An 11,960-nucleotide genomic window follows, 5' to 3' on the forward strand; every position below is an offset into this window, starting at 1 on the left:
CTTTCAACTGTATCTTTGTCATTTAATAATGAAGCTGTCTCATTTGATTCTGCATGGTATGTGGTATCCCAAGAGTGGGTTCCAGTTTCTTTTTCAGCTTCCAGGTCCCCGTACTTCTTTATATGATCATTGCAATAAGCGTGTCCAGCCAATGGTTTCCCTTTGCATGGCTTGCCCTTCTTAGTTGTTGCTTTGCAGTATTTGTAAGACTTTGGAGTTTTTGGTTGCTCTTTCGGTTGTATCTTAGGTTTATGCTTTTCACAAAATGGTTCACCCCTGGATGCGACATAATCTGTACATTTTTTGCCTCCCTCTACGTGCTTTCATATCGGAAAAGCATGATCTTGACAGTAAGAAGTCTTTGGGACAACCTCGTTCAAGCAAGAGTCTTCTCCTGTCATTGCAGTACAAAGTGGATGGTCAGCACACGTGTTCCTTGGTTCTTCGTCTTCAGCAGCATTGGCAACTTTGTCTGGTGCATTTCGAACGCAAACAAAACAAGCATGGTCTTCACAAAAGGTCTGTGGTGGATCCATTCGGACTGCTAAACAAACCTCTTCGCCCTCAAATTTGCATGCATGGTCTTCACAGAAGAATTGGTGTGTAGGCAGACGGAGATTGCTACAAACCGATATGCCTTGCTCGTTAACCAACTGACAGATGTGCTGATAGCAGTATGACACACCAATCGCATTAACATTTATGAAGCAGTCAGCTACACCACATTTTGGTAAAGGGTATCTTCCTATGATCCATTGAAATAGGATCTCTGGAACAGGTTTGTTGTAATGAGCAACTCTTTCCGAAAGCGTTTCGATGTCTTTGTTTTCCAACTTCAGTTTCCCCACTCGTTCCATATGACCAGTCTCCATATTTGGTTCAATTCTTGCAGAAAACAGATCATTCCAAAGGTTGGTAATGTTGCAATCACTGTATCCAGAATCTTCAGATTCAGAGTCTGATTCTACATCTTGTTCCTCCTTCTCCAAAAAGCTTTCAATCTTCTGCACACGAGCAATGATGTTGCATAGATAAGTTGCAGCATTGTAGCTTGCTTTATTTTTTGCATCTTGCTCCTCCTTTGAAGTCGGCTGTGAGCCTTGGTGTGCCTGGTGTCCACTCAAAGGGGATAAGTCATCTTTGATCTGTTGATAACGGGTCTTCTGTTGATACAGATTGGTCAGTGTGTTTTTATACTTCCGAGTGACATCCACATAACTTCTCTGATTTTGCTCTAGATAATGATGCAGACTTGGATTTTGACTTGATCCGATCCGCAACAGAGACAATGAACCTTCTGCTTTCACCAGATCAACCAAAAACTCATCTATTGCATGATTCTTGTATGACAAAACCAAGATTGGCATCTCCAGAACTTGACACGTGTTAATCCAAGCTTGACGGATCATAATCAAGGCACGGACAATGACGACTCCGAGATACGATTTGCCTGTCCCCGGTGGCCCTTGTGTTAAATGAACAGGTTCTACAAAAGTTTCGATGAAGCTTTTGAGCTGCTCACGATCAAGCGTTGTTTTTTTTATTAAATCACGCAACTTTTGTTTGAGCCGGCTGGTTTCATTAGGATTATCTCTCCTGATTTGAATCAACGGCTCCAATTTACTTTGATCAACCATGAAATCGACAAGGTTCTCAATACTCGGCATATTATACGACTGTTCTTCGTCACTTTCGCTCTCGTCATCGTCGTCAGATCTGGGGTAATCGTCTTGATAAGAGCTTAGCCGACGTCGCTGTTTTCTTGCCGATAACTTTTGAAATTCTTTGTCAAAATCTATGGGTGCCGTTTTTCCACCGATTGAGATATTCAACAAAGCACCTAAAATAGAGAAAATTTAAGGTGACTTAATTTCTTTTGAGGCACATAAAGCTAAATGTTTCTGAATTCAGGATTAATTAAACTGTAGTCTTGATAACGGGTAGGTTATATCGCAGGACAGGTTAGGTTTTCAAGCTCTTTAGAAGTTGGTCTAGTGCTTGCAACACAAGCAATCAGGCGAGTGTATACAAGTACTACGAGAAAAAAGTCAAGCCTGTTCACACTTTTGATTTCCTACCGGATTTCTGTTTTTTAACAGTAACAAAAAAGACAAACAAAATCAAAACGCCTGGACTATTGTGATACTCTTTGAATTGTGATCAGCTTTTTTTTTTGGTTTTAACTCTTTCTAGGACTTTATTTGTTGAAAAAAGTCGTGAAAATCGATCAGGAAAAGAATTTTGGTCAAAGCAAATCAAAATCTTTCAGGTTTTTTTGCGCACAATGACTTAATGAAAAGTATGAAAGAGGAAGAAACTGAATAAGAAACTGACATACCGTCATTGAAAGGTAAAGTTGACAGTTGGAGATCTTCTAACGCTTTCAGCACTGGAATGTGTTCAGGTACAAAGGTCATGCAATCGATAACAACCACATGATCACCTGGTCTCAACTCATTTTCACCGTCATCCTTGCTGTCACGTAAATCGGACACTACCATCTGGCCACCTTCTCTCCTTTTGAACTCGTCCCGCGCGTCACGATCATATTGTTTAACCTGAAGAGTGAACGAAAAATATTTATGGAATTTATCTTTTTCACTTTAAAATACCTTTTAATCTCATTCCTTTCTCAGAAGCGGTGTTCAATTGACGAGGATAGTAAATAAGAAAACATGTTGCTTATATGTTGCTTCACCCTATTAGCCCCAGGGGGGGTAGAACCTACCACGCTGGTGTTCTTTTGTGTATATCTCGGAGAAAAATTTTCGAAACGACTTGAAACATTCTGACTTTTAATAAAATCTTATTAAGAGTACTTGCGCAAATTTTAGGGTCATACGTCCACTAGATCAGGTTTTATGACTTTTATTGAGAAACTTGACATAAAACCAAGCTAAAAACGCTTAAAACTCAAAATTTTAAAATTGCGATAATTTCTGAAGTATTGATCCAATCATATTCAAATTTTGACAGGTGATGGGTATTAATAACGTGATTTAAAAAACAACTAAAAATTTTTTTGAAAATGCATCAAATTTTGAAAATGTTACTCATTTTCAGCATGAATTTTAAATATAAAATCTTAATGGGAAATACAAATCCGGCAATAATGTTAAAGAAGAACCTTTTATCTTTCAGAATCTTCAAACAGAATCTCAATATCTTTATTGGTTCAACCGTGAGAGACACTTTTGTGAACCATATATTTTTGCTTTTTTCCGACAGGTGGAAATTTTGTGATGACGTCATCGCTTTTTGGATTATATTTTTCTTTCCGCTTGCCAACCGGAAAAAATAACAAGATGCCTATTCAGTTGAAAGCCCAGGGTAGAGTTGAAACAGTTGGATGGGGAATTTACCACGTGGTTTCACACACACGTCAGATTGAAAGTAAAATCTATCGTCCGATTCCGAAATCACTTCTTTTTTTTGCTTGAGAAAAGTTGAAGATTCCTCTCCTGCCCTTCAGGTTATAAACTCAACCTATAGGCCTTTTCAAGATTATATTTGGTGCAATAACTGCCTGCCAATAACTTTTGATACCATCCCCATGCTGTTTATGTCCTTTGTTGAGTTTTCAAGTGCTACTTTTATGAATAAAGTAAAACTTCTAATAAACTTTTTAAGAGATCAATAACCATAGCAATAATTTGAAAACATGACGAATTTCGTGAAAACGTCAATTTTAAGTCTTCTAAATTCATTTCGCCTATTAAAAAATAAAATTAAGAAAATTTCATTGTTTCCTACCTCAGCCCAAATGATACGATCAGTTCTCTTTAATGGTGCATTTCGATCTTGAACTTTAACCACAGCTACTAGACATGACACCTTTAATCTACTTGTGGATTTCCAATGAATTTGCTGTTGAGGTGGTTTACGGCAATCCATGCCAAATAAGTAAATTCTACCCTCGAAATCAACAGATTTGACGGTAAAATCGTAGATGTGAGTTGATGCCATTCCTTTCGCATCTTTAGGACCCATAAGCCTTTGCTTGGCTCCCATACAACACCTGGAACACAAGCCACCTCTGTGTCTCATATTCTGACAGACATAAGAAACAGTATCCTTCCTGCAACTTCGACAAACCTCGGCTCGATTACCGTTTGGAACTTGCCATAACACCTGTGCAAAAAAACATTTAACGTTTACTTTATTCGAATAAATAAATAATTCCAAGATTACTTTTCTTGGATGAGATATTAATTTTTTGAACTCTAAAGTTTAAAAAGTGTTGGCGGCAAAAAACTAAATTTCTGTTGGAACACTGGGGCTCTCGTTCACTGCCATGAAAATGTCAGCTTAAATAGACTAATTTCCTTGAGGGATATTTCCACGTTGCAACATAATGCAAAAGCTCAAAAGAACGGACTTGTGGATACGTATACCATTTGTTACGGAAGAAGTATATTCTAAGTTTTTAAAATGACCGTTACTTTTGTCCAACAACTTTTATAATGAGCAAAAAAAAAAATTAAATTTCTTGTTTTTTTTCTTTGCAATTTTGTTGTGGTCAATTTCTAAATTACGTCATTTTACTTACCGTGCCACATTCCTTTGTGGCGCCTTGTTGACGATCACGACATTTCGGACTCAATGCTTTATTCCCGTCTTCGAACGTCAATCCAATCCAGAGCCGACAGATCGTATCAAAATAATCCTTCTTGTCTGAATAAACACCTTGAGACCTTTTATCCCCAGGCACCTTCATTTTTGGGAGATAATTTGCTTGAAAATATTTTGGATCGGATAACCATTCAATGGTAGCATTTTCCCAACGTGAAACTTCTGAAGCAGCTCTTCGTTTGTCTTTTTTCTTTGCATCTTTTCGTGATTCTTTTGTAGATGCTTTCGTTTTGATGGTCCATTCTGTGAGAAAAGTGACAGTTAAGTTTTTTAGTATTGAAAATCTTTCAGCACATTTTGCGAAATCTCATCCCTTGCCTTTCACTTTGTACTTTGTGCTATTTGTGAGACATTTTGAGATAGGGCTGTTATACATTTTGAGACAGGGCTGTTAAACATTTTGAGACAGGGTTGTTAAACATTTTTAGAAAGTATGTCACAAAAGTTGTCTTTCGAATTTACGACGGTTATAAAAAATCTAAATTATCTTACACCCCTGTGTCACAGATCCACTGGGACCCCAGCCCTACTGGAAAATCTGGCAAAAATTTCGTCCCAGCCGGTAGGAAAAGAATACCCTGGAATTTTAGCCGCATTGGGAAATTGACTTATATCTCATCCCCATTTTTATCCCCACTGAGGAAAGAAGTTCCACTGGGGTTGCGAGACAGTTATCTTTTTTAAATAATTTTCAATAATAACAACGATTTATTTATACCTTTTTCCAGACTCTCGATCATGTCGGTGATTTTGTTACTTTTTTCACGATGTTGTTTATTTGACATGACGATCAGATCATACACTTTGCTCAAAATAGCCGACAATTGAATTTTGACTTCTTCGTGTGCCTCAGGCCATTCGATTTGAAGTAGTCGCTGTAAAAGAAGATTTTTAAGTTCTTTAAAGTACACTGCGATTTAGACACAAAGTTTGTCGTCAAATCGTTCTCTATATGACAGAATCTCTGAACTTTAAATAGCTGTAGTATTTCTTTGGGTATTTGAGTACAAGATCTGTTGCAGTTTTTTTTTTGCTCAGCATTTCATCTTGTAATCAACTTTGGTTCTAAAGGTTGGCCCCTATTATTGTGTTGGAAGTCAAATAGTCTATCCACTCTATGTAGTATTCTTGGCTCAGCGATCATATAGTTTCATTTCTTGGAAAACTGAAAACCGCTAAATATTTTATTGTGAATGTGAATTCAGGCTCGAAATATTCTATTTATAGAATCACTTTAATAATTTATAACTCAAAGGGAAACCTCAGATGATGGAATAAACATGTATCAATATTGTTGAATGACCCAAAACCACCTTATTTTCATGACATGCAGCAAATGTGGAAAGTAGAATAAGTGAAGACAAAGAAAACTTAAAGCAACCCCAACCAACAAAATACATAGGAGTCTTCATAAATCGAATCTCTATAACTCGAATAAGCTCTCTAATCCTTCTAGGTAAAAATGCCTTAAATAAATCAATCGAAATTTCGATAATTCGAAAAGAATTATGTTCCTATGCATGTTCGAGTTATGGAGACTACACTGCAGAATGCAATCGCTTCTATTCTAAACAACCTCACCTCCACATAATATAACACTTGCTCAACATGGACAACAGAAGCTTCTTCATAACCAAAGTCACCCTTCGTTTTTGCATAATGATCAACATAGATATCGACCACTTCTTTACAATGTGCAATCATTGGAGGTTCTTCAAACATGAAAGATGCTCTCAACTTTGCCATTGTGGTGATTAAAATCTCAACCTGGTGGATCTTTAACTGCTTGCACATTTTGAAGGCTCGCCGATAAATAGAGGAGTTTTGTTCGACCACACTTCCAATATTTTTGGCTTTGGCTAAAAGTTGGATGAACATGATTTCCTGATCAATATTGTTTGCACTTCTCGCTGGGTTGCTCAGTGCAGCATTAGCAGATATGGTTCCATCTTTATTGGTTTTACATTTATAACATTGATTACGGTTGGCGAAGTTTCCAGATTCACCGCAGGCGAGACAAGTCCAATTTGGTCCACCCTGCTGACCCCCACCACCTGGGTTGGAGCCTCCTCTGTTGCCTCCTCTACCCCCTCTTCCACCTCCTCTACCGCAGTTACCACCACCACCACCAGCGCTGCCAGCTCGTCCAAGGTTTCCATCACCTCGAGGTGGAGTAGCAGCGTTCAGACCTTTTGGAGTATGGCATTTAAAGCAATCAGTTCTCCGCGAAAAGTTAGTTTCGCGACAATTAGGACAAAGCCAATCTCCATGATAATTGCCACCACCTCCACCACGTGAATGACCACCTCGACCTCCACCTCTTCTTTGTCCTCCATGGTTCTAAATGAAAAAGAAATTAAACTTAATCAATCGGTTTTATACTTCTACAGGAGCAATAATGGTAATATCTACCTTTCTATTCTTGGATTTTTTTAACGTTACGTCAAAAAAACTGTAGAAGTTAAAAGTTTCAGGGTAATTTCAACGTCATTTTAGATATTAAGGTTTAACATAGGGAGGGCACTCAATTGGTCCGACCCACGACATGTGCCGCCCTTAAGGGTAGATTTTTCGTAATCATTGAAATGCACTGTAAGGGTTTACTTTTGATAGAGTGCACTATACGGGTTTTCTTTTAGCTGGATACACTGTAAGGGTGTTTTTAGGGACTGCTGAAATGCAAAGCTGACAGTATAAATCTGATATATCTTTATAGTTGTGACTCGTACCCATTTTAATTTGTACATTGTGTCGACATGTTACGCTCATTTTCAGGTGGTTTCAGCAAAAAAGATTATACAATCAAACTACAATGTAAGAAACTTTCGATAAAATGTACTGTAAGGGTACAATTTCATTGCTCAAGTGCTACACTGTAAGGGTCAGAATTTGAGAGCCACTTTTTTGGCGGCACATTGAGCCGTTTAGAAATCGAGTGCCCCTTACTTTGACTTTTTGAAGAAAGAATAAATTTGAACAAATTGTCAAAAAAACTGTTTTAATCGCAGAGGATCAATTTCCCAATATTTAAAACTCGAATAACTGATGGTTATTCAGCCTATAATTGCCCCTAAGGGAAATAGAAATTGCTTTACACAACTGAAAGTTCGAATAACTAAAGTTCGAACATAGTATAAGAAAGCCGCGGCTGGAATGATAACATCTGAATTTCTGCTGTTCTATCTCTGTCGTATTTGATGACTATTTGTTGATCAAGAAATAAGTAATGTAGCATCTTTAATGGTAATTTTATTGGTTTGTCGTTAATACTTATTTCTCACTGCGTTTTAGACATTAATGATATGCCCTTGATAATACACTTGCAATATGAAATCATTGTGCAGGAAAGATCAACAATAAGAAATTCAAACAAGCACAAAATGGCTGGACTGAAAGAACTCAAAAATTAATAAAGTGCCCTCGAAATGCATTCACAATATCTCAGTGAAATCTTTTTAGAAATCAATGAAATAGAACATCAAGATAATTCTGTGAAAATTTCAAGCCAGCACCTTCAAAATTTATCATTCAAACTGACAGGAAAGTTTTCATCTTGAATATATTTCTTATAATTTTAATTTTGGCGAAAAACTATCGTTTCCACAAAATACCCCTAAAATATGTCTAAAATCAGTTCAAGTTTTCTATTGGGTACAGATTCAAAAATATCTAGCAATAAAAAAACTTTTTGTGAAGGAAAATAAGAAAATATTTCAAACACTATCTACCAATAATAAACTGACAATCTTGATGTTCTTATAAAGCTTGGAGACAGAGATAGAACAGCAATTAACTGAAAAGACAATGCAGTACATATTCCAGTCGCGGCTTTTTTATACTATGGTTCGAATAACCGATATTGTTTTTGCCTGAGTTGAGTAAACAAATCCAAGAGGAATGCCATCTGTGTTCGAATAACCGAATTTTTGAATAAGTGCAGGTTCGAATAACCGGGAGTCTCCTGTATTTCTTTTTGTACAATAAAAAAATTCTATTACCTGTGGGCTTCCACCAAGAATACCAGCTCCATTCAAACTTGTGTTGCTTCCATACAAATCATTGTTAAGACTCTGGTTGGAACCTCCGTAGCTTGTGGCTCCTCCGAGGCCGCCTCTACCATGCCTCCTTCCTCTGCCTCTACCGCGTCCACCTCCTCTACCTCTATCGTTCATTACCTAAAAAAGAAAATCAAATTATTCAAAAAAAACAACCAGCACAAATCAGGTCAAATAAACGGGTTGCAAAATTACAATCAAACATGTGATTACTCGAAAAATTTCACGTGGTTTTTATTCCCATGTTACTTGCTTTACAACTTACAGCTGGTAACTTTATTAGTGTCAATAAATTCGAACCAATCAGAAATAAATGTCATGTAACAAGCACAAAAAAATTCTAGTAAAAACGTGATTTGTCTTCAGACTTTAATTTTGCAATCTGTGTATTAGCACCGGTGTAAGACATTATTTTTTAAATGAGCTCCAATAAAACATCAGCCAGTCTTCAGAACAATTATTATAAGTCTCAGAACCTGATTGATGAACTTGTAAAAGCTGATTTAGCACCTTAGAAATCTTCTGGGCAAATGTTTTTTCCATATTCCGTATGAAAAATCATGGATTAGACAACATCCTTGCACTTGCGTTAATAAAATTGGTTTGCTTTGCTCATTTTTTGATCATGTGATTAAATAATGGAACTGACCCAAAGAAGAATGTTTGGCAACTTTTTTTCTTAATTTTTGTTATTTTAACAAAGAAAAAGGGTTTACTGTCTGATAACTATTACTTTACAACCCGATGATATATTAGCTGGCTGTGCACACCAACCCAATCAATTTCAAAAAGATTTCAAGTCAAACATCATTTGGCACTCATATGATCTGGCCTACATCATGTGCCGCGCTTAAGGGTGGGATTTTTCAACATCCCAAAATGCACTGCAAGGGTGTGTTTCTGTGAGATTGCACTACAAGGGTTGAATTTTAAAACAAATTCAAAATAATTGTTAAAAAGAAAGGTTTTTACTTCTCGTTTGTTTGAAAAAGTTTCTATTGTCTGATAATTACAACAGCTGACAAGAATAATTTTCTCAGTTTTTCTTTGAAACAGGATATTTCCCAAGCTTCTTCTTTCACGCAGGTTTACAGCTGAGGAATATAGTGCACTATAAGGGTTGGGAAAAGCAAAAGAAAACCCACTGAAAGGATACCTTTTCAGCCATATTGAACTGCACTGTAAGGGTATGATTTTAAAAAGCAGATTTTGCGCGGCACATACCGTCGTTTCGAAATCGAGAGCCCCCCCCCACCCCCGGGGGCACTGAGACAGGGATATGAGCTCAAACTGAATATATCAAAATTTAGTCTATACGAGAGGCGTCATAGAGATATGCGCGAGTAATATTAGATATCAAATACCCTACAAAAAGTCTCTTATACATCATTTATACTTTGGATCTTTTAAAAATTGAAGAAGTTAAGAATTTTGTCAATTCTTTCCCTCGATTACGACAAAGATTTTGAAACCATTTGAAGAACAAATTTTTACTGTAGAAATAGTAGAAATGAATTATTCAATCACTACAAAAGGATTTTTAAGCGAGCTGAAAATAATAACTTTAAATCGTAAATTGAAATAAAGATTGAAAATTACATCCCTTGTTATAGTGACAGGAAAATAACCCCCGGGAATTTCGCCCCCGGAAAGTCCCCCCCCCCTCCAGAATAAAAAATAAAAACGCATAAATTAAAGTGTTAAAATACTAGGTGTCGATGTCAAATCTAGACAAATGTATAAAGTTATTGCAGTTTATCTAAGATCTTGAATAATCTCAATGTTGGTCAAAATTAATGCAGGCAATTTTCTTGGGGCAAAATTCGCGTGGGCAAATTCTAAAGAATCCCTACTTAAAGAATTAAAAATTTCCACCGGGGTGGTGAGACAGAGGTGTAAGAAAATAAGGTCTCCGTTGAGAATCTAAATTCTACTCTAATATTAAAATAAACCAAAAAAATTATATACGCTAAACGTGCCTTGCAGAATAATACAATATTATGTTCTTCTAATTTTGAATAATGATATAAATGGTATGGTATAATCTCGAAAACTCCTAATTTGATTTGCAATAGTGCTTTTAGCAGATTTCAGTGTTCAAAATTGATGAAAACACTGGTGTTTTTTACGTGTCCGTTACTTTCAAAAGCTTCTACTCACCCCTGTGTCACTGACCCACCCCAGTCCCGCTGGAAGATTTGGCAAAAATTTCGTCCCGGTGGGAAATTACCCTGAAATTTCAGCCCCACTGGGAAATTGACTTTGATTTCATCTCCATTCAAAATTCAATGTTTAAATATTGCACTTCAAGCCCACCCCCACTGGATTTTTTAACCCTGGAATAATAGAATTTCTATCCCCATTGAGATTTCAGTTTTTATCCCCACTGTGAAAAAAAGTTCAACCAGGGCTGTGAGCCCTGTGAGACAGGGGTGTCCAACTCAATGTATTTTTTAACCCATTTATTGTTTCATCCCTGCCCCATTGAACGAGTTTTGATCTCTAGCCAACATGTCTGAGACAGAGACAGGGATACTTATATGCAAAATAAGAGTAAAATAATAAAAAATATAAATCTTATAATTAGTATACGTTCGCATTACCCACCTAATTTTGAAATCAAACTCAATCGTTCGTTATCTTTGCAATGATTCTCTTATACTTATACCAAAACAAATCTCTCTTTCACATTTCTCGATCGAGCTCCAAACGACATAAAACCCTTCACGAGAAAGAAAAAAACTTAACAGACATCAACTAGAATCATTTCGCAAACTTCCATCGAACTTTCATAGAAATGTACATTTTTTTCTTTCTATTTTTAGGAATTGGCTTTCTTGGAAAAAAGGGGAAAACGTTGCATAATCAAACGCATGCTTTTGTTCATAAGAATATTCTAGGAATATTCGATACAGTAATGACAACTGCGAGGGAAATTAAAACATCCGATGGAGAGTGCTACTTCCCTTACAAAAATTACTTATAAATAATGTAATTCTCCTTATCATAGATTCGACTCTTGACAACGAATCATGAATTATTTTAAGTCATGTTATAACTTGTCCTGCTATACGTTTTTTTATAAGGACAAACCATATGAAAACATAACGCTTAGATGGGCAAAATATTAAGAAGAAGTTAAGAACATTTTTAGGCTTAAAGCATTCTATCACAGCAAATTTTCTAGGAGATTGTACAAAAATAATCACGAAATTGTGAAAATAAAATGAACATAAGAACATTTTTAAGCTTAAAACTTAAAAAGTTAAGAAC

General features: G+C 36.4%; 1 protein-coding gene across 1 annotated transcript; it reads right to left on the reverse strand.

Moving 5' to 3' along the window:
• Positions 1-323: 323 nt before the first annotated feature.
• On the reverse strand, positions 324-11,448 carry LOC136809039 (uncharacterized). The gene is made up of 8 exons (XM_067065614.1): positions 11,295-11,448; positions 8,631-8,807; positions 6,214-6,972; positions 5,351-5,507; positions 4,550-4,875; positions 3,754-4,131; positions 2,339-2,558; positions 324-1,840 (listed from the first exon to the last, which is right to left on the reverse strand). The coding sequence occupies exons 2-8, from the start codon at positions 8,802-8,804 to the stop codon at positions 324-326; spliced, it is 3,531 nt and encodes a 1,176-aa protein (XP_066921715.1). The 5' UTR covers positions 8,805-8,807; positions 11,295-11,448.
• Between the last annotated feature and the right edge of the window lie 512 nt (positions 11,449-11,960).

The sequence above is a fragment of the Clytia hemisphaerica genome, unplaced genomic scaffold, assembly GCF_902728285.1.
Source record: "Clytia hemisphaerica strain Z4C2 unplaced genomic scaffold, Clytia hemisphaerica genome assembly, whole genome shotgun sequence".
In the NCBI taxonomy this organism is placed as follows: Eukaryota; Metazoa; Cnidaria; class Hydrozoa; order Leptothecata; family Clytiidae; genus Clytia; species Clytia hemisphaerica.